Source organism: Panulirus ornatus, chromosome 17, assembly GCF_036320965.1.
Source record: "Panulirus ornatus isolate Po-2019 chromosome 17, ASM3632096v1, whole genome shotgun sequence".
Classification (NCBI taxonomy): domain Eukaryota; kingdom Metazoa; phylum Arthropoda; class Malacostraca; order Decapoda; family Palinuridae; genus Panulirus; species Panulirus ornatus.
Window position 1 is genome coordinate 33,844,869 of NC_092240.1, and position 23,775 is coordinate 33,868,643.

Here is a 23,775-nt window from a genome sequence, read left to right on the forward strand (position 1 = left end):
CTTTTGCCTTGACTTGGCTGCAATTTTAACCATCATTTCATATCTCCAAAGGTGTAGTAAATTATGCTAAGAGAAAGTTAGAGGTAAATTTAACATTGAGACTCGCAAGAAATGTGAAACCCTAGCAGTAAAAATCTCAACTCTTAACACAACTACCATTGTAACTTATAGACCACTCAAAAATGGCAGAAATCAATTTTATTTCATTTTTTTATACTTAATCACCGTCTCCCGCATCAGCAAGGTAGCGCAAGGAAACAACGTTGAGGAATGGCCCAACCCACCCACGTACACATGAATGTACATAAACGCCCATACATGCATGTATATATACATATACATTTCAATCAATACATAACATATACATACACAGACATATACATATATACACACATGTACATATTCATTCTTGCTGCCTTCATTAATTCCCATAGCCACACCACTACGCACACACACACACACCACCACCACCACCACCAGCGAAGTAGCACCAAGAAAAGAAAAAAAAAAGCCACATTCATTCATGCTCAGTCTGTAGCTGTCATGTGTAATGCACTGAAACCACACCTCCCTTTCCACATCCAGGCCTCACAGACCTTTCCATGGTTTGCCCCAGATGCTTCACAAACCCTGGTTCAATCCATTGACAGCACATTGACCCTGGAATACCACATCATTCCAATTCTCTATTCCTTGCATGCCTTTCACCCTCCTGTATGTTCAGGCCCATCCTTCCACCTCCAATTTGATCTGCTTCTCCGTCTTCCCTCCACCTCTGACACATACATCCTCTTTGTCAAGCTTTTCTCACTCATTCTCTTCATGTCCAAACTATGACACACCCTCTTCTGCTCTATCAACCACACTCTTTTTATTACCACACACCTCTCTTACCTTTTCATTACTTACTTGATCAAACCACCTCACACCACATATTGCCTTCAAATATTTCATTTCCAACACATCCACCCTCCTCTGCACAACCCTATCAATAGCATATGCCTCACAAACACATAAATTTGTTGGAACCGCTATTCCTTCGAAAATACCCATTTTTGCTCTCTGAGATAACAACTCGCCTTCCACATTCTTCAATGCTCCCAGAACCTTTGCTCCCTCCCCCACCCTGTGATTCACTTCTGCTTCCATGGTTCCATCCACTGCTAAGTCCACTCCCAGATATCTAAAATACTTCACTTCCTCCAGTTTTTCTCTATTCAAACTTACCTCCCAATTAACTTGTCCCTCAACCCTACTGAATCTAATAACCTTGTTCTTATTCATATTTACTATCAACTTTCTCCATTCACACACTTTACCAAACGCAGTCACCAACTTTTGCAGTTTCACTCGAATCAGCCACCAGCGCTGTAGCATGAGCAAACAACAGCTAACCCACTTCCCAAGCCCTCTCATCCACAACAGACTTCATACTTACTCCTCTCTCCAAAACTCTTAAATTCACCTCCCTAACCACCCTATCCATAAACAAATTAAACAACCATGGAGACATCACACACCCCTGCAGCAAACAGACATTCACTGGGACAAATCATTTTCCTCTCCTCATACTCATACATATGCCTTACATCCTTGGTAAAAACTTTTCACTGCTTCTAGCGACTTACCTCCCATGCCATATATTCTTAAAACCTTCCACAAAGCATCTCTATTAACCCTATCATATGCCTTCTCCAGATCCATAAATGCTAGGTACACATCCATCTGTTTTTCTAAATATTTCTCACATACATTCTTCAAAGCAAACACCTGATCCACACATCCTCTACCACTTCTGAAACCACACTGCTCTTCCCCAATCTGATGATCTGTACATTCCTTTACCCTCTCAATCAATACCCTACCATATAATTTCCCAGGAATACTCAACAAACTTATGCCTGTGTAATTTAAACACTCACCTTTATCCCCTTGGCCTTTGTACAATAGCACTATGCATGCATTCTGCCAATCCTCAGGCACTTTACCATGATTCATACATACAGTGAATATCCTTACCAACCAATCAACAACACAGTCACCCCATTTTTTTTTTTATAAGTTCCACAGCAATACCATCCAAACCTGCCGCCTTACCAACATCATCTTCCACAAAGCTTTCACTACCTCTTCTCTGTTTACCAAACCATTCTTCCTGACCCTCTCACTTCGCACACCACCCCAACCAAAACACCCCACATCTGCCACTCTATCATCAAACACATTCAACAAAACCTTCAAAATACTCACTCCATCTCCTTCTCACTTCATCACTCCTTGTTATTTCCTCCCGATTTGCCCCCTTCACCAATGTTCCCATTTGTTCTCGTCTTACACACTTTATTTACCTCTTTCCAAAACGTCTCTTTATTCTCCCTAAAATTTAATGATACTCTCTCCCTCCAACTCTCATTTGCCCTCTTTTTCACCTCTTGCACCTTTCTCTTGACCTCCTGCCTCTTTCTTTTATACATATACCAATCATCTGCACTACTTCGCTCCAAAAATTGTCCAAATGCCTCTCTCTTCTCTTTCACTAACAATCTCACTTCTTCATCCTACCACTCATTACCCTTTCTAATCTGCCCACCTCCCACCTTTCTCATGCAACATGCATCTTTTGTGCGAGCCATCACTGCTTCCCTAAATACATCCCTTTCCTCCCCTACTCCCCTTACATCATTTGCTCTCCCGTTTTGCCATTCTGCACTCAATCTCCCTTGGTACTTCCTCACACAAGTCTCCTTTCTAAGCTCACTTACTCTCACCACTCTCTTCTCCCCAACATTCTCTCTTCTTTTCTGAAAACCTCTATAAATCTTCACCTTCACCTCCACAAGATAGTGATTAGACATCCCTCCAGCTATCCCTCTCAGCACATTAACATCCAAAAGTCTCTCTTTTACACACCTATCAATTAACATGTAATCCAATAATGCTCTCTAGCCATCTATCCTACTCACATATGTATACTTGTCTATATCTCTCTTTTTAAACCAGGTATTCCCAATCACCAGTCCCTTTTCAGCACACAAATCCATAAGCTCTTCACCATTTCCATTTACAACACTGAACACCCCATGTACACCAATTATACCCTCAACTGCCACATTACTCACCTTTTCATTCAAATCACCCATCACTATAACCCGGTCCCGTGCATCAAAACTGCTAACACAGTCACTCAGCTGCTCCCAAAACACTTGCCTCTCATGATCTTTCTTCTCATGCCCAGGTGTATAGGCACCAATAATCGTCCATCTCTCTCCATCCACTTTCAGTTGTACTCATATCATCCTAGAGTTTACTTTCTTACACTCTATCACATACTCCCACAGTTTAGTAACAGAAATTGAGATACTGAAAAACACAAACATACCAAAATCAATAATCGTTTGGTTCAGTAATTTCAATTTTGGTTTCACAGAATGGAAAAAGGTGCAGAATTGAATTCATACAAGATCACAAGGCATTAGCAGATGCAACAAAACAGTTAAACAAGCTATGGGCTATATATGAGGCATATAAATTGATTCAGTTTATGCATACATCATTGATTTATAATACCACCATTGATTTAATGTTTAAAAAGGATATATCACGAAGTATCCAAAATGAGTATCTCAGATCATGACATAATAAAAGTGTCTACAAATTATGAAGCAGAAATAAAGACAGTAAGAATGTAATGAAAGAAAATTTTTAGGAACAGTTTTAGTTTTTACTCAGGCAGAACAGAATGGAACAATGCAAACTGTAAAACAGAGAACAACCCTTGAATGAGTTTCTTAATTTAAAGAATTGCAAAAAACACAGTTGCTTTCTACCGGAAGATAAATCAAATGATAACAGAATTGATGCTCACAGAAGAAAATCTAGTAATGAGAAGAGAGAAATACTAAAAGATAGAAAACAGTATCTTTTCCACGCATTCCTCACGTGTCGTAGAAGGCGACTAAAGGGGACGGGAGCGGGGAGCCAGAAACCCTCCCCTCCTTGTATTTTAACTTTCTAAAAGGGGAAACAGAAGAAGGAGTCACGCGAGGGGTGCTCATCCTCCTTGAAGGCTCAGATTGGGGTGTCTAAATGTGTGTGGATGTAACCAAGATGAGAAAAAAGGAGAGATAGGTAGTATGTTTGAGGAAAGGAACCTGGATGTTTTGGCTCTGAGTGAAACGAAGCTAAAGGGTAAAGGGGAAGAGTGGTTTGGGAATGTCTTGGGAGTAAAGTCAGAGGTTAGTGAGAGGACAAGAGCAAGGGAAGGAGTAGCACTACTCCTGAATCAGGAGTTGTGGGAGTATGTGATAGAGTGTAAGAAAGTAAATTCTAGATTGCTATGGGTAAAACTGAAAGTGGATGGAGAGAGATGGGTGATTATTGGTGCATATGCACCTGGGCATGAGAAGAAAGATCATGAGAGGCAAGTGTTTTGATGCACAAGACTGGGTTATAGTGATGGGTGATTTGAATGCAAAGGTGAGTAATGTGGCAGTTGAGGGAATAATTGGTATACATGGAGTGTTCAGTGTTGTAAATGGAAATGGTGAAGAGCTTGTAGATTTATGTGCTGAAAAAGGACTGGTGATTGGGAATACCTGGTTTAAAAAGCGAGATATACATAAGTATACGTATGTAAGTAGGAGAGATGGCCAGAGAGCGTTATTGGATTACGTGTTAATTGATAGACGCACGAAAGAGAGACTTTTAGATGTTAATGTGCTGAGAGGTGCAACTGGAGGGATGTCTGATCATTATCTTGTGGAGGTGAAGGTGAAGATTTGTGGGGGTTTTCAGAAAAGAAGAGAGAATGTTGGGGTGAAGAGGGTGGTGAGAGTAAGTGAGCTTGGGAAGGAGACTTGTGTGAGGAAGTACCAGGAGAGACTGAGTACAGAATGGAAAAAGGTGAGAACAAAGGAGGTAAGGGGAGTGGGGGAGGAATGGGATGTATTACGGGAAGCAGTGATGGCTTGCGCAAAAGATGCGTGTGGCATGAGAAGCATGGGAGGTGGGTTGATTAGAAAAGGTAGTGAGTGGTGGAATGAAGAAGTAAGATTGTTAGTGAAAGAGAAGAGAGAGGCATTTGAACGATTTTTGCAGGGAAAAAATGCAAATGAGTGGGAGAGGTATAAAAGAAAGAGGCAGGAGGTCAAGAGGAAGCTGCAAGAGGTGAAAAAGAGGGCAAATGAGAGTTGGGGTGAGAGAGCATCATTAAATTTCAGGGAGAATAAAAAGATGTTTTGGAAGGAGGTAAATAAAGTGCGTAAGACTAGGGAGCAAATGGGAACTTCAGTGAAGGGGGCTAATGGGGAGGTGATAACAAGTAGTGGTGATGTGAGAAGGAGATGGAGTGAGTATTTTGAAGGTTTGTTGAATGTGTTTGATGATAGAGTGGCAGATATAGGGTATAGGGTGTCTTGGTCGAGGTGGTGTGCAAAGTGAGAGGGTTGGGGAAAATGATTTGGTAAATAGAGAAGAGGTAGTAAAAGCTTTACGGAAGATGAAAGCCGGCAAAGCAGCAGGTTTGGATGGCATTGCAGTGGAATTTATTAAAAAAGGGGGTGACTGTATTGTTGACTGGTTGGTAAGGTTATTTAATGTATGTATGATTCATGGTGAGGTGCCTGAGGATTGGCGGAATGCTTGCATAGTGCCATTGTACAAAGGCAAAGGGGATAAGAGTGAGTGCTCAAATTACAGAGGTATAAGTTTGTTGAGTATTCCTGGTAAATTATATGGGAGGGTATTGATTGAGAGGGTGAAGGCACGTACAGAGCATCAGATTGGGGAAGAGCAGTGTGGTTTCAGAAGTGGTAGAGGATGTGTGGATCAGGCGTTTGCTTTGAAGAATGTATGTGAGAAATACTTAGAAAAGCAAATGGATTTGTATGTAGCATTTATGGATCTGGAGAAGGCATATGAGAGAGTTGATAGAGATGCTCTGTGGAAGGTATTAAGAATATATGGTGTGGGAGGCAAGTTGTTAGAAGCAGTGAAAAGTTTTTATCGAGGATGTAAGGCATGTGTACGTGTAGGAAGAGAGGAAAGTGATTGGTTCTCAGTGAATGTAGGTTTGCGGCAGGGGTGTGTGATGTCTCCATGGTTGTTTAATTTGTTTATGGATGGGGTTGTTAGGGAGGTGAATGCAAGAGTTTTGGAAAGAGGGGCAAGTATGCAGTCTGTTGTGGATGAGAGAGCTTGGGAAGTGAGTCAGTTGTTGTTCGCTGATGATACAGCGCTGGTGGCTGATTCATGTAAGAAACTGCAGAAGCTGGTGACTGAGTTTGGTAAAGTGTGCGAAAGAAGAAAGTTAAGAGTAAATGTGAATAAGAGCAAGGTTATTAGGTACAATAGGGTTGAGGGTCAAGTCAATTGGGAGGTAAGTTTGAATGGAGAAAAGCTGGAGGAAGTGAAGTGTTTTAGATATCTGGGAGTGGATCTGGCAGTGGATGGAAGCATGGAAGCGGAAGTGAATCATAGGGTGGGGGAGGGGGCGAAAATTCTGGGAGCCTTGAAGAATGTGTGGAAGTCGAGAACATTATCTCGGAAAGCAAAAATGGGTATGTTTGAAGGAATAGTGGTTCCAACAATGTTGTATGGTTGCGAGGCGTGGGCTATGGATAGAGTTGTGCGCAGGAGGGTGGATGTGCTGGAAATGAGATGTTTGAGGACAATATGTGGTGTGAGGTGGTTTGATCGAGTAAGTAATGTAAGGGTGAGAGAGATGTGTGGAAATAAAAAGAGTGTGGTTGAGAGAGCAGAAGAGGGTGTTTTGAAATGGTTTGATCACATGGAGAGAATGATTGAGGAAAGATTGACCAAGAGGATATATGTGTCGAAGGTGGAGGGAACGAGGAGAAGTGGGAGACCAAATTGGAGGTGGAAAGATGGAGTGAAAAAGATTTTGAGTGATCGGGGCCTGAACATGCTGGAGGGTGAAAGGCGTGCAAGGAATAGAGTGAATTGGAACGATGTGGTATACCGGGGTCGACGTGCTGTCAATGGATTGAACCAGGGCATGTGAAGCGTCTGGGGTAAACCATGCAAAGTGTGTGGGGCCTGGATGTGGAAAGGGGGCTGTGGTTTCGGTGCATTATTACATGACAGCTAGAGACTTAGCGTGAACGAATGGGGCCTTTGGTGTTTTTCCTAGCACTATCTCGCACACATGAGGGGGGAGGGGGTTGCTATTCCATGTGTGGCGAGGTGGCGATGGGAACAAATAAAGGCAGACAGTATGAATTATGTACATGTGTATATATGTATATGTCTGTGTGTGTATATATATGTGTACATTGAGATGTATAGGTATGTATATTGTGCGTGTGTGGACATGTATGTATATACATGTGTATGTGGGCGGGTTGGGCCATTCTTTCGTCTGTTTCCTTGCGCTACCTCGCTAACGCGGGAGACAGCGACAAAGCAAAATAAATAAATAAATAGAAAACAGTGGATGAATAGAAAAAGAGAATAGTAGAAAAAGTTAAGATACTGAACAACCAGAGAAACAGTAAAACAACTTGAAGAAAAAAACAATAAATGTGACACTAAAATGTCACTTAAAAATGAACAAATATTAAATGACAAAAAAATAATTTAGAACATGGACAGAAATACAAAGAAAAGGACAAAATGATCAGAGACTGGACCTTTTAAAGCAGGTGACAGTTATGCAAACGATCCAAGAATATATACTAAATATTAATCAATCAATAAAAGTCAGTATTTAGTGCAAGCATGAAAAAATTTACAAAAAAGTATTTGATGACCATTATGAACAGTTATAAGTTTAACTGAAGGAAACATAATTGAGGCAATTGATCACCTACATGAGAACTCAGCACCAAGGCCAGATGGAATCCTAGGCATATTTCTGAAAGAGACTAGAGAAAGGGCAAAACCTCTCTTCTCCCCAAATCCCTTGTCCTTATGCATACTTCCTCTCACTTCCCCATGCCCATCACTACTGGCATCACCATACTATAGCTTCCCTCCCTTTCCCAAACCAAGCTCAAACAAGGTGATGGAGCGTTGTATTTTCATAATAAGCTAGAGGGAAAACAGATAATGAAGATAAGCCACAATAAATGTGAAATGACTATAATGAGCATCCTAGCCATAATTACAATATATCATTTATCAAACAGACCACCAGAAAGCAAGGTAAATGACTTTAAAGAAATACTAACAAAAGTTGAAGAAATATTGAAAGGATTAGAGATAAATATATGGACTTTACTTTCCCTTTATTTAATGGCAAGAAGAAGTAGAATATAGATGATGATACAGATACAGGAAATGAAGTAATGGAGCAGCAGAAGAAAGAAGGTAGTTCCAAAAGTTATTAAATCTATGTGAATCATTCAACTGTGTACTGTGAAAGTAACAGACCAACAAGAGAGAGTGACACAGTAGATTGCATCTTTACAAACGATATGAAATTACTTTAAGATAAAGAAAAGAATAATACAGGTCTATCAGGTCACAGTATCAGAGAAATGACTAAATCATCCAATGTGAACAAGTCTAACAGGTCACAGTATCAGAGAAATGAGATTAACAACAAATAGACACATGAATTTTCACAATGAAAAGTCAGACATGAAAGTGATTATTGAAAGGATTTTAGACATGAATTGGAAAGAGACTTTTGAGGTTTATAACACCTGAAGGGTATCCTATAAGAAAATAATTAATAAAAAAGATAATGCAAAAGGGAAGATATCAAGAGAAAGAAAACATTGGATGCATAGAAGAACATAATAGAAATGAAAATATTAGCATTGAGAGAAGCAAGCAGCCTGATGAGAAGATAAAGATTGCATATGCAGAATTAATAAAATTCCATCAAAGTGAACAAAATTGACTGAAGAGAAAGTTACACAAAACATGGAAAGTAACCCCCAAATTACTATTCACACACATGAACAAAGCAAAAAAGAATAAGTCAAATACTGGACCCTTTAAAGTGGGAGAAGTATGCAGGAGATTAACTGAACAACAGAAACTGGTTTTCTGCAAAAATTGCAACAATAAATTAAATATTATGAAGTGTTCAACCAACATGATGAAAATGTATTCATAAGTACTGACATATCAGAAAATGACTTTATTGGATGGTTGATGAGCTCAGAGAAAATTCAGTTTTATGGTCTGATGTAATTCCAGCCATCTCTTTCTTTTTCTAATTTACTAATGAGTCAATTCACTGTCTGGATGAAAGCAAATTTGCAGACATTCACAATATGATATATACAACACTACCACATACAGGAAGGTTCAAGCTGATATCTATTCAGTACAGACCAGTTAGCTTAGCATGTAATAAAAGTCTTTGAAAAAGTGATGGAATTATTTATATTACAACATCTGGTCAAAAGCAGCCACATAAATTAAGGGCAACACAGAGTAGTATCAAGCAAAGTATAAACCCATTTGTTGGCTCCTTACAGTGACATAAATGAAAATGAAATATAAGGAAAAAGAATGAATACAGTTTTTCTTGATTTTACAAAGGCATTTGACATAATAAATCATAGAATTTTACTATAGAAAATAGTTACTTTAACATTTAGGGTAAAATAAGAAGATTGATGAAAAAGTTCTTACCTAAAAGAGTGTTCAAAGTAACAGCAAACAGAGCTTTGTTAAATGATATTCTATCAAGGGTACCTCATGAAACACTGTTGTCACAAGTGTTATTCATAAAGACTGATAGACACTGGCATTGAAGTAAAAGAAAACAGACTAAGAAGCTTTGCTAATAACACTAGAGTAAGCAAAATGATTGTATCAGAAGCTAATCAGATGGAAATGGAAAGTCTTAGACATTATACAAATGGGAAAGTGAACTTGTTGGAATTTAACAGATAAACTTGAGCAATGTAAGGTTCAAGGTTGAGCAAATAAATTATAGAACAAATAATATTTTGGTGATGCTGTTTCAATGCCCAACACAGAAAGGAACATGAAGTAAGAGATATGTAAAAGATCTGGCTTTCATTATAAGTGAGAAACTTAAATTCAGTGATGATGTTGAGAATATAGCACTACTGACCCAAGTAATGAGTGGTATCATTTTGAGGTCTTTTACTATGTGACAGAAAATTAAATATTAATGAAAATGTTTACTGTTTACATAAAATGCAAAACTGAATACTGCTGTATCATATGTTCACAAACAAAACAATAAGACATGAACAAATTGGAGCATTCAGAAGCACTTAATGAACTAGAGTGAGAGGATGGCACATATGACTTACCTTATAAGGCAGAAATAACTGGAACTTTATAGCCTGGAAAGAAGAGAAGATGTATGATAATGTATTCTTGGCAAAAAAAATTGAAGGTATAAAGGAAAATATTTTAAATCTAAAAGCATTTAAACAAGGAAGAATAGAGATACTGAATCTCCAAGGATACTAAAGAACCAGGAAGCTAAAATGACTATCAGTATTTTTCCAGGAGCAATAAGAAACAGGCATTGAACAACTACAAGTACATTTAAAAGAAATCAGTCCTTGGTTGAAATTAAGACCCAAATGAACCTGAAATGGGTAGATGTAATGCAGGTGGCAACAGAGCGGAACAGTATTATTCATCAGTCAAGACATGGAGTGATCTTCATGTTTTAGCACTGCTAAGGTGGGAAAATCTTATTACTAATACTACCACACTTCATGGGAAGGGGCACCTCTGCATCTTTTTAAATGAGTATATGATGCTAAAGTATTAGGCTAATTTGTGTCAGTAAAATTTTGGTAAAAGTAGATCCTTTTTTTCTGGATACAACTGTGCTGTACCTGGGCATCATTCTGGTGTCTAAACTTTTATTATCTGGACATCTCTAGGTTCCAAGGTATTCATATACTCTGTTAATGACTGTATCTTAGTAATCACAATAAATAACTAGACTAGCTTGATAAAAAAAAGTTTTCAAATAGATTATCTTTAATGCACAAATACTAATAGATAAAAAATTAATAGGTAGCTGGAGTGGCAAAAAGGATTCCTCTGGCTGATCTTTATGTGTGGGAAGATAAAAATAGCCATGGACATCTGCATAAAGCTTCACTTGGTGTTATCATCATTTCTCTGCAGTTGGCTCAAGTAAGGTTTCAGTAATAGTTCTGATAATTTTAAATCTTACCATACTTAGTTCTGATAATTTTAAATCTTACCATACTTAAAACTAACCTTTGAATGAAAAGAAGAAAGATCTAATTGTTGTTTTCAAATATCTGGAATGTTACCTTTCGTGGCAAGAAGGATTATCTTTCTCTTAACATGTACAATAACCTGGTTGTCATCCAGGAATAAAGCATGTTCTTTTGAGTTGTAAATGTAATGTTGTCAGACTGGACCATGTACTTAAGTTATGGAACTAGTCCATGAAGTAATATCTGGGATATTTTTTTTTTATTAGAAAAGTACATCCTTTGACCTGATTTAAGCTGCATCTGTGAATCCCATTCTACCTGCTTATGACATTTTCAGATCCATGAATGCTGCATGCAATTTTTTGTCCTTTTATCTTTTTCTACATGTGACATCTACTCTACTGGTGTTACGAAAGGAACAAATTATTAATTTGTCAGCATTTACAGTGATGAATCTCTTGGAAATAAAATTGGAAACTAGATTACAGAGCCAAACAAAATTTTAAAGGATGTAAATTTAGAAATAGGAGGTTTATGCCAGACCCTGCCAGGAGTTTTAAAATGTCAGTAGTTGTGCTATAAAATTTCCCCAGATGACAAGATATACATCAGGAAAGGATTTCATTAACAGATCTCACCCAATATAAATCAGTGATGATAAATAAGATGAGATATGCTTGAGAAAGACGGAATCAAGAAGAGGTTCGAAGATTTCTCATTCCTTTTTATACATAAGCGTTTCTTCTGCTCTAGTAAGGAAGCATCCGCAACAAATGAACAATGGTCTCATTCTCAAACATCTGCTCTCTAGCTATCATTTATAAGTACTCACATCAACACCTACCACCCAAAGCCAGGCCCCAAATTGACCTGTATATGCCATAGTTCAGCCTATAACTAACACACATTACCCCCCCATACACCACACCAGTATAGTATATTTTGTTCCATGCATACCTGTCACTTTCATGAATGTTCAAGCCTTGACAACCCAAAGCTTCCTTCTTTCTATCTCTTCTTCATCTTGATTTTCTTATTCCCCATGTTCCCCCCCATCTTTAGAAAGTAAATCTTGATAAGTAGGCAGTCTGTTCTTATCCTCTTAATATGTTTGAAACATGTCATTTGACTTTGGTCAGCTCTTTCAGTCTGAAAATGCTTACTACTACCTCTGCTTTATGCTGTTATTCATGACACAATCAACCCCTCACAAAACATATTGTCCTCAGACATTTAATTTCCAACATGTCTACCCTCATTCTTCGTTTTGCAGTAAAGGTACAAGACTTACTTCTGTCCAACAGTGTCAGGACTACTGTATCTTCAAAGATATTCATCATTCCCTGATGAAATGCTGACCTCTCCTACACCTAATGCATTTCACTTTCTCCAAGTATATCTCAAAATTTCTTCAAAGCAAAAACCTACTGTAGGTGAAGTGAAAACTGTAAGATGATCAAAGAATAAGAGCCATTCTCTTAATTTTGGGATGGGCTGAACTAGAGCAAGTTTTCAAATGGAAGGAAAGTACTGATATTTAGGCCAAGATGAAACTGACAAAACAAGTACAGGTGCAAAGTTTTAGGCACAGTCTCGTAGGATATATAAAGGGGGAATGGAGATTTATCATCTCATGCATGTGCTTTATTAGTTTCTAAAGAGAGGGATATTAGTTTTGTTCCATTTGGATCTTACAGTACTGTACTGCAGGAAGGGTCATGGGGTAAGTGAAAGGTAAAAACACCTGGTAAAGAATAAGATGAAACAAAAGTATGGTTGTGTTAGCAGAAAATCACTGTAATGTTGTCAAGAGAAAGGGGAGGTAAATATGGATTTACAAGAGATATTTGAGCAGAAAATCACTGTAATGTCTTCAAGAGAAAAGGAGGTAAAAATGGATTTACAAGAGCTATTTGAGCAGAAAATCACTAATATTTTCAAGAGAAAAGGGAGGTAAATACTGATTTACAAGAACTATTTGATCTATCAGTGGTGCGGTACAAGTTCACCAGAGAGCAATTTATTACCATGTAAGGTAGTTGCTAGACCTACCATATTAAGCTTATCCTGAATTAATAGAAATTAAGAGGATGGTTGTGTTGGAAATGAAATGCCTTGTTTGATGTGATGCAGGTTGATCATGTAAGGAATGACAGTGTAAGACAGGTGTGGTAATATGCACAGTTGAAGAGGGCTGACCTTTTTGTACAGAAATGGTTTGGACATATGGAAAGAATGAGCAAAGAAAGGCTGACTTAAAGGCTCTATATATCAGAAGTGAAGGGAGCAAGCATATCAAGAAAAACCAATGACAAGATTTTTTCCGAAGGCAGGGTCAGCACTCTGTGCTTACTAAGCAAAAATTTAGAGTTGAAAATAATGCCGTATGTTGTTGTATTTTGTCAAATATTATTTGGTTGATGGAGTGTGTGTGTGTTTATGGAAAGAATGCCAGCAACCCACATGGGGGTGAGGCAGAGAGAAAATGCTGTACAACAACCAGGACCAAGGTGAGGAACTTGAAAGTATTTTACCTGTTGGCTAACTGCCATGCCATCCCTAACCATCCTGATGCTCTGGCAGTAGTGCCTTCCTTGTTGTTGGCCCCCTACTTAGGAAAACACTTAAGTTTACTTCCCTGCCAAAGAAACCCTAGTTATGGGGCTTCCACAGCATCCAGGAAGGTGGCCATGTCCAGTGAGTAGTACCCCAGGTAAGAATTTGACCATATGTGTATGTCTGTGTAAGGCAAGTGCAAGAGAACTGAGGAGTAATGCTTATTTAATTTCTTCAACAAGGAAGTTGCATCTTGGGCATGAGAAGTTTTGCAATATGCTGAAATGCTATCTGTAATGATGAAGATATGGGTAGTGTCTACAACACATGTGAAAAAATATAACTCAAGGAAGTATAGTTTCAGATATGTCTGGTAGAGCAAAGTTTAAGACTGGGTTGGCAGGGTGGCTGTTTAGCATTTGTTGAAGCATTGCAGTGTGTATATGTTATCTCACTAAACATTTAATTACTGTCCTTCCAACACAGTTTAAAACTTTGCTCTGCCAGCAATGTTTGGTGTCTGCAAGTCATTACTGTGTGTATATATTTTTCAGGTGTCATCAGACTGCCTGCATGAAGTTACACCATGACTGAAAAAGTCACCTATTGAAGTGAGACTGTATTGGAAGAATTTTTAGTTCACTGAGTAGGAGCTAATTGTTTGTGGTTGCAAGGCAGCCAGTGATCTTTTAGTAAGCCTTGTTTTGCATGGATTGCAGCTTAGGTATGTTTGCTTTTAACAGAAGAGGCCAAAGAGGAGATGGAAAATAGTGTGATAGAAGCTTTGGGATGTTAGGATCTGAATATTCAGGAGGGCAAGAGGTATGCACAGGATAAAATTAACTGGAACAAAGTAATATATGAGGGTGACATGATGTCAAGGTAAACCATAGAATAGTTTGTGGGGCTTCACTGTGGATGGTTGGTCCTGGTTTCAATGCATGATACATAACAGCTAGAGAGCAAATGTATGTAGATCAGATGAGGTCATTGTTCCTTCTTTCTTGATTCTACTTCGCCAAAGTGGTAGGTGTAAGTATGAGAAAAAGTTATAAGGAACAACAGCTTTCTAAGGTATAATTACTACACTGACTGTACAAGTCTAACATATCTACCATCACTTAATTTGCTGTCTGCAGTGACATGTCTTTCAGTAGCATTTTTTTTGTATGAAGTCTGTATTTCAATTAATAATCACTATTTGCATTCATGTCCCCAGTTCTGTAATCTTAAGAAAAAAAATAATATACAGTGCAGTAAAGTAGACCCTTCCCTGGAAGCAACATCAGTCCCTTCAAAAAAATGGATGAAAGGAAAACTTTAACTATAGTGCCCCTATTAAAGCCTGATATTTTCCTGTGACAGCTTTTGGGTAATTTAAATTCGAATACATTAATTCTGAAAAACTAACACAAAGGTTCTTTTGTTATTAGTAACTTCAGGAAGGAGGACTCTTAACATATATGTGTATCTTCATATGCTTTAAAGTAACTAGATCAAGAAATCTTTTTGTTTTGTATAACAGGATCCAGATCAAGGAATGGATGTAGAGTATTTGCCATATCATATTTTATTTTATTTTATTTTACCATTAATGATTCAGATTTCTCCCCTATCCCTGGGGATAGGGGAGAAAGAATACTTCCCACGCATTCCTCATGTGTCGTAGAAGGCGACTAAAGGGGACGGGAGCAGGGGCTAGAAACCCTTCCCTCCTTGTATCTTAACTTTCTAAAAGGGGAAACAGAAGAAGGAGTCATGCGGGGAGTGCTCATCCTCCTCAAAGGCTCAGACTGGGGTGTCTAAATGTGTGTGGATGTAGAGAAGATGAGAAAAAAGGAGAGATAGGTAGTATGTTTGAGGAAAGGAACCTAGATGTTTTGGCTCTGAGTGAAACAAAGCTCAAGGGTAAAGGGGAAGAGTAGTTTGGGAATGTCTTGGGAGTAAAGTCAAGGGTTAGTGAGAGGACAAGAGCAAGGGAAGGAGTAGCACTACTCCTGAAACAGGAGTGGTGGGAGTATGTGATAGAGTGTAAGAAAGTAAACTCTAGATTGCTATGGGTAAAACTGAAAGTGGATGGAGAGAGTTGGGTGATTATTGGTGCTTATGCACCTGGGCATGAGAAGAAAGATCATGAGAGGCATGTGTTTTGGGAGCAGCCGAGTGAGTGTGTTAGCAGTTTTGATGCACGAAACCGGGTTATAGTGATGGGTGATTTGAATGCAAAGGTGAGTAATGTGGCAGTTGAGGGAATAATTAGGGTACATGGGGTGTTCAGTGCTGTAAATGGAAATGGTGAAGAGCTTGTAGATTTATGTGCTGAAAAAGGACTGGTGATTGGAAATACCTGGTTTAAGAAGAGAGATATACATAAGTATACATATGTAAATAGGAGAGATGGCCAGAGAGCGTTAGTGGATTACGTGTTAATTGATAGGCACACGAAAGAGAGACTTTTGGATGTTAATGTGCTGAGAGGTGCAACTGGAGGGATGTCTGATCATTATCTTGTGGAGGTGAAGGTGAAGATTTGTAGAGGTTTTCAGAAAAGAAGAGAGAATGTTGGAGTGAAGAGAGTGGTGAGAGTAAGTGAGCTTGGGAAGGAGAGTTGTGTGAGGAAGTACCAGGAGGGACTGAGAGCAGAATGGAAAAAGGTGAGAACAAAGGACGTAAGGGGAGTGGGGGAGGAATGGGATGTATTTAGGGAAGCAGTGATGGCTTGCGCAAAAGATGCTTGTGGCATGAGAAGCATGGGAGGTGGGCAGATTAGAAAGGGTAGTGAGTGGTGGGATGAAGAAGTAAGATTATTAGTGAAAGAAAAGAGAGAGGCATTTGGACGATTTTTGCAGGGAAATAATGCAAATGACTGGGAGATGTATAAAAAAAGAGAGAGGCAGGAGGTCAAGAGAAAGGTGCAAGAGTTGAAAAAGAGGGCAAATGAGAGTTGGGGTGAGAGAGTATCATTGAATTTTAGGAAGATTAAAAAGAAGTTCTGGAAGGAGGTAAATAAAGTGCGTAAGACAAGGGAACAAACGGGAACATCAGTGAAGGGGGCTAATGGGGAGGTGATAACAAGTAGTGGTGATGTGAGAAGGAGATGGAGTGAGTATTTTGAAGGTTTGTTGAATGTGTTTGATGATAGAGTGGCAGATATAGGGTGTTTTGGTTGAGGTGGTGTGCAAAGTGAGAGGGTTAGGGAAAATGATTTGGTAAACAGAGAAGAGGTAGTAAAAGCTTTGCAGAAGATGAAAGCTGGCAAGGCAGCGAGTCTGGATGTTATTGCAGTGGAATTTATTAAAAAAGGGGGTGAATGTATTGTTGACTGGTTGGCAAGGTTATTTAATGTATGTATGATTCATGGTGAGGTGCCTGAGGATTTGTGGAATGCTTGCATAGTTCCATTGTACAAAGGCAAAGGGGATAAAAGTGAGTGCTCAAATTACAGAGGTATAAGTTTGTTGAGCATTCCTGGGAAATTATATGGGAGGGTACTGATTGAAAGGGTGAAGGCATGTACAGAGCATCAGATTGGGGAAGAGCAATGTGGTTTCAGAAGTGGTAAAGGATGTGTGGATCGGGTGTTTGCTCTGAAGAATGTATGTGAGAAATACTTAGAAAAGCAAATGGATTTGTATGTAGCATTTATGGATCTGGAGAAGGCATATGATAGAGTTAATAGAGATGCTCTGTGGAAGGTATTAAGAATATACGGTGTGGGAGGCAAGTTGTTAGAAGCAGTGAAAAGTTTTTATCGAGGATGCAAGGCATGTGTATGTGAAGGAAGAGAGGAAAGTGATTGGTTCTCAGTGAATGTTGGTTTGCAGCAGGTGTGTGATGTCTCCATGGTTGTTTAATTTGTTTATGGATGGGGTAGCTAGGGAGGTGAATGCTAGAGTTTTGGAAAGAGGGGCAAGTATTCAGTCTGTTGTGGATTAGAGAGCTTGGGAGGTGAGTCAGTTGTTGTTCGCTGATGATACAGCGCTGGTGGCTGATTCGGGTGAGAAATTGCAGAAGCTGGTGACTGAGATGGTAAAGTGTGTGAAAGAAGAAAGCTGAGAGTAAATGTGAATAAGAGCAAGGTTATTAAGTACAGTAGGGTTGAGGGACAAGTCAACTGGGAGGTAAGTTTGAATGAAGGAAAATAGGAAGTAAAGTGTTTTAGATATCTGGGAGTGGATCTGGCAGCGGATGGAAACATGGAAGCAGAAGTGAATCATAGGGTGGGGGAGGGGGCGAAAGTTCTGGGAGCGTTGAAGAATGTGTGGAAGTGGAGAATGTAATCTTGGAAATCAAAAATGGGTATGTTTGAAGGAATAGTGGTTCCAACAATGTTGTATGGTTGCGAGGCATGGGCTATAGATAGAGTTGTGTGGAGGAGGGTAGATGTGCTGGAAATGAGAGGTTTGAGGACAATATGTGGTGTGAGGTGGTTTGATCGAGTAAGTAATGAAAGGGTAAGAAAGATGTGTGGTAATAAAAAGAGTGTGGTTGAGAGAGCAGAAGAGGGTGTGTTGAAATGGTTTGGTCACATGGAGAGAATGAGTGAGGAAAGATTGACAAACAGGATATATGTGTCACAGAGGTGGAGGGAATGAGAAGTGGGAGACCAAATTGGAGGTAGAAAGATGGAGTGAAAAAGATTTTGAGTGATCGGGGCCTGAACATGCATGAGGTTGAAAGGCGTGCAAGGAACAGAGTGAATTGGAACAATGTGGTATACTGGGGTCGACGTGCTGTCAATGGATTGAACCAGGGCATGTGAAGCGTCTGGGGTAAACCATAGAAAGTTTTGCGGGGCCTAGTTGAGGAAAGGGCGTTGTGGTTTCAGTGCATTATACATGACAGCTAGAGACTGAGTGTGAACAAATGTGGCCTTTGTTGTCTTTTCCTAGTGCTACCTCGCGCACATGAGGGGGTAGGGGCTATCATTTCATGTGTAGCGGGGTGGTGATGGGAATGAATGAGGGCAGACAGTATGAATTATTTACATGTGTATATATGTCTATATCTGAGTGTGTGTGCATAATAAATAAATAAAAAAAAATATATATATATATATATATATATATATATATATATATATATATATATATATATATATATATGTACGTTGAGATGTATAGGTATGCATATGTGCGTGTGTGGACGTGTATGTATATGCATGTGTATGTGGGCGGGTTGGGCCATTCTTTCGTCTGTTTCCTTGCGCTGCCTCGCTTACATGGGAGACAGCGACAAAGTATAATAAATGAATAAATATGATTCAGAGAAGCCGCTTTTTACATCAGACTTTCAGAAAAGTACATGTGAAGAACAATAGATCATCAAAGATATAACAGTGACAGGATTCACAGTCATTTATGCTTTGATTTGGTTACTCTTCAGCTCTTGAATAGCTATAGATTATAAGGTGTGCCTTTTAAGCTCATGTTTTCATCTGATAACCAGATTAATGTGCATCTTTGTTTTTAAACATCATCTATAATTTGTGGAGATTGAAAATTAGCCTCACTTATAAAAAAATGTAGGATTTAAATCACTGTATTTTTTTCAATCATGAAAATGGTCATCATTGCATGCAGTTTGAAGAAGCTTGTTTTATTAGGAGCCATTCCGTATGATTTATAAATTTGGCTGGGTGAATCAGTTACCTAGGTGACTAGATGATGGTCCAAATTTTATTTTCCTGTCCATCTTTTGTTTACAAAGATTGTAATTGGCTATATAAAAAAAATAAATGGCCAGCTTTCTAGGGGATACTATCTTAATGCATAATTCTAACAAATATATGTAGTGGTCTTCAAGTAAAAACATAGCAGTTGTGTGCATGTGACTCATATCTGTTCCAAAAAACAGGCAGGTGCACAAATACAAAGCTGCCATTCCACTCATCAGGTGTATATGAATATTTTTATCTTGAATATTTCTTTCTTTCATACTTGATTGCCATTTCCCATTTTAGTGAGGTAGGATCTGCTCATATCCAATCTCTAGCTGCCACGTGTAATGCACCGAAAACCACATCTTGAATATAAATGTCATAATAACCTAGGTTAATCAGGTACTGTTTGGGCAGAGGGAACAATGATAATTGTGTGCACTGTTAACTAATGTTAGGTCACCTGAACCTTCAGTAGCTTGCAGCTGGCTGAATTTGGTGTAATTGTCTTTCCTCCTGGCATAATCTCAAAGATGATCAACTAAAAAGGGAATAGCTATTTTGATCTAGAAGTCTGATTTTCTAATAATATTTGTTCCCCACCTGATAAAAGACAGCTTACTGATAGCAAATATCTTCAGTAAACAGCTGTCTTGTAATTACCTGTTTGCACAGTTCTGGAAGACTACACTTGTGGGGCCCTATCTTGACCTTTCTTTACCATCAAGTAGACTTTTAAACTCTATCATACTACCAGCAATCACAGTACTTCACATTCTTTCTAACATGCTTTTTGCCAAGCTTCTTGTCGAAGCCTCAGGTTACTTTGGCATCTCATCTTCCATGGTGGCCAGATTTGTAGCCCACAGCCTCTCAATGTAGCTCAGGTCTCTTAATTCTAAGTACAGAGGTACATCTTTTAGTTGTTCTATGAATATCTTGTATTCACAGAAGGATGGCCCTTACAAAATTTTTACTAGATATTTCAAAGAGTTAAACACCAAAATGCAGTGCTTAAAACATCTATTGATGGGTTTTGCATGTTGGCTTAACTGTCAGATAATAGACATTTGCCACCTGCCAGGCTTGCACAAAAAAATAGAAGTGTACAGTAAATTATCTCTGTAAGAATATACAAAGGAGTAAATTATCTCTGTAAGAATATACAAAGGAAAAAGAAAAAATGAGAAATGTTAAAGTAGGGTGGAGCAACAAAAGGCAAAGAAATGTGAAAGGTGTGCCAGTCAACATAAAAGTGCATACACTGAATGAGTGTTTGTTTACTGCTTCATCCTAACCATTTAATTCTTTTCTTTACAGATAAAAGGAATATTGACTGCCTTATTAAATTCCCGACATGAAGATGAAGGTAGCAGGCTCATCCATGTACGAGATATTTTAGTGTCCAAATTATTCAAGCTTCAGGTAAATCCACAATATATTTTTTTTCTTATTTTTTTCTCTGAGGTTAGGGGAGAAAAAATACTACCCATACATTTTGTGTGTCGAAGGTGACTAAGAGGAATGGAAGCAAGGGGCTGGAAATTCCCATCTTTTGTATCACCAGTTTCTGAAAGTAGGAATTGACGGAGCCAAGGGAGGGTTTTTTCTCAAAGGCTCAGATGTCTATAACCTATCCTATTTCACTAATGCAGGAAAAGGATAGTGTTTTTAGAAAAAAAACATTTATTATATTATTATTATACTTTGTCGCTGTCTCTCACGTTAGCAAGGCAGCGCAAGGAAACAGATGAAAGAATGGCCAAACCCACCCACATACACATGTATATACATACACACCCACATATACCTACCTATACATTTCAACATATACATACACAGACATATACATATAAACACATTTACATATTCATACTTGCTGCCTTCATCCATTCCCGTCGCCACCCCACCACACATCTTAGGAGACTAGTTGTTTATGTTACAACCCAAATGGGAGCTGCTTTTTTTTTTTTAATAACATCATATGGGTTATTGTAAATCAAAATCCAGTTAAATCTTACCAAGACTTTTGAACTACTCAAAAGATTATCAAGGGGAACATTATTTGTGTCCCTTTGAACCCTGAAACCCCTTTTGGCAAGGAATAGCTCTACATTGATTAAGAAACTCATTTCATTGCCTCACCCAGGACACATGATGTGAAGGTATTGGTTTCTGAGTTAACCATCAGAAATGCTTTGTTGGAAAAATTAACAAAAAGTGGTATTCGGCATTCATCTACCACCTTTGTCAGACAGTACCTTAATGGAGACATTGTGGATCCACCACTTGAGACCCTGTCGATTCCCTCACTCATAATAGACAGGTTTTAGTTGTGTTACTGAATCACCTTTTAAAATACTTCTATCTTTGGTTTTAGTCTTCTTTTTTGAAAGTTCTCCTCTAAACCTTCCTCTTTCAAAGTGAGTATATATGCTCTTATGCTCATGAAACAGATCACAAAGGAGAGAAATGAAGGTTCTTAAAAATTGGAAAACTTTTTCTTTTTGAGGTGGGTCAATGACATTATCATTATGGTAGCCTTTGGCCAAGGGCGAGCCCCGAACAAGCAAGTTGCTGCTTTCTAATTGGGAAGACAGCAACTGGTAGAGAAAACCAGTGATTCCCCATAAAAAAACTGAGGCTTTGAAGTTTCTATCCCTGATATTTCTGCAAACACAGGGAATGTCTCTTTTACTCAGGGGACACCACCTTCGAAAGAAAAGGTTTTTCAGTCTTTTAATCCTACTTTTTTTTTTTCAAACAACTATTCATGAACAAAGTTCTTGATGTTAAAGGCTAACCAGTAGTGACATTGTGAGGTTGTCCAAAAGTCTGATGAGATATACGATATTTCATTTTCAGGCTCTCTTTAGGATAACTCAGAGAAAAATGTTTTATATTTCATGATTACTTTTTTGAACTTAGCAAATGTGTACTCTTACTTGTTATCACCCATCTTAAAATTACTGATGCTAAAATTTTGTTTGAAGGAGGAGGAATGCATTGCACAGTAACAGTAAAAAACCTTCTCTTTATCTTTCTTTTTCGTCATACAGATAGGTGAAGAGAGAATTTCTGGCCTGAACCTTGCAGACAGGTTAATGGAAGGTGGACAAGAGTTAAAATGGCTCCCACCCTTGCTGATGGAAGAAAATGTTCAAGAATTATACTTTTCAACTGACAAAATCCACAGAAGATATGTAGCTACCTCTTTGTTTGTTGGCATAGCATTCTATCAAGCTGTTCTTCAACATAATAAAAATGCTCTCAGTATAGTATGGAGATAATGTTTAAAACTATATAATTGTTTAGCTCTTCTTTTCTTTTTCATACTTTGTTGCCATTTCCCCCTATATGGATCAGAGTGGTGCATGTAGTCTCTTCTATGAATGCAGTACTTTAGCTTCTATGTCATGCTTTCAAGTGTTGAAAGACAAAAAGGAGTGCTCAAAACTTAAAACAAAAAATTTAGCTTGCTGGTTTGGTCATCCAAAGAGTGAAGAATTCATCAGATACTTGCACTGTGAAATAAAGATGACATAAATCATGAATTCCCTCAGTTATGATGCACATGGGCCAAAGAAGAGTAATAAGAAAACTGGAAAATTAAAGTACAGGTAAAGGGATTCAGTAAAAGATGGAAAATGGTATTCTCAGAAGGACTGTGTGGAACATGAAGAAATAGAGTAGACAATTGGGTGCACTGTGAGTAACACTAATAAAAAGTTCTTGCTTATCTAGTACTACAGACTGCTTGATTTGGTTTCATGTGATTCTTATTTTCTCCATATGCTAAACAAATTCCTGTAGTGCAGGAGAAAGCAGATACTCTACCCAAGAAAATTTCTAACCAGCCTGAAGAGTTCTGGATATGTTTGTTATTTTGTTGTCAGATGCAAGAAAGTTATGTGATAATTCACATGCCTAATTATTGTTTTGAGAAATTAATATACGGGTAATCATTTTTCAAATGAAAAATAACAGCTTACTAGAAGTAGTCAGTTTGATCTAATTAGATTGAAAAACATTAAATTGTGCAATGAAAATATATTATAATTTTTCTGTTAAAAATAAAATTTGTGTTGCAGTGTTTTTTTAATTCACCTATAATGAATGTATGAAGGCTTGCCATGGGAAATAAGTAGATATACTTTCTACATCTAATTTAAACTGAACTTGTTGTTTTGAATATTGTAAAGGGTATATGATGAATATGTTACATGATAAGACAGCAGAGCTGGCGTGTATAGGAGAAGTTAGGACCCAAAGTGTGCCTACCTACAGGTACCTATAATGAGATTTTGCCATGATGACAGGGTTTGTGTTGAGCACTCACCACTTAAATGTTGAACAGTGCTGCTTTTCTCAACCACCTCTCTTCTTTTCATTACTTCTCTT

At 38.3% G+C, this 23,775-nt stretch overlaps 1 protein-coding gene across 2 annotated transcripts in view; it reads left to right on the plus strand.

The window, feature by feature from the left end:
- LOC139754671 (transcription elongation factor, mitochondrial) overlaps positions 1-23,464 on the plus strand; it is a 46,284-nt gene extending 22,820 nt beyond the window's left edge. Inside the window, exons 4-6 of one of the 2 annotated variants that reach the window (XM_071672218.1) lie at positions 10,987-11,109; positions 20,695-20,799; positions 22,434-23,464. In XM_071672218.1, coding sequence (XP_071528319.1) covers positions 10,987-11,109; positions 20,695-20,799; positions 22,434-22,664 — 459 coding nt within the window. In that variant the 3' untranslated portion in view covers positions 22,665-23,464. The remainder of the gene's footprint in view (positions 1-10,986; positions 11,110-20,694; positions 20,800-22,433) is intronic. The other variant, XM_071672219.1, reaches the window with a different exon arrangement.
- Positions 23,465-23,775: the final 311 nt, after the last annotated feature.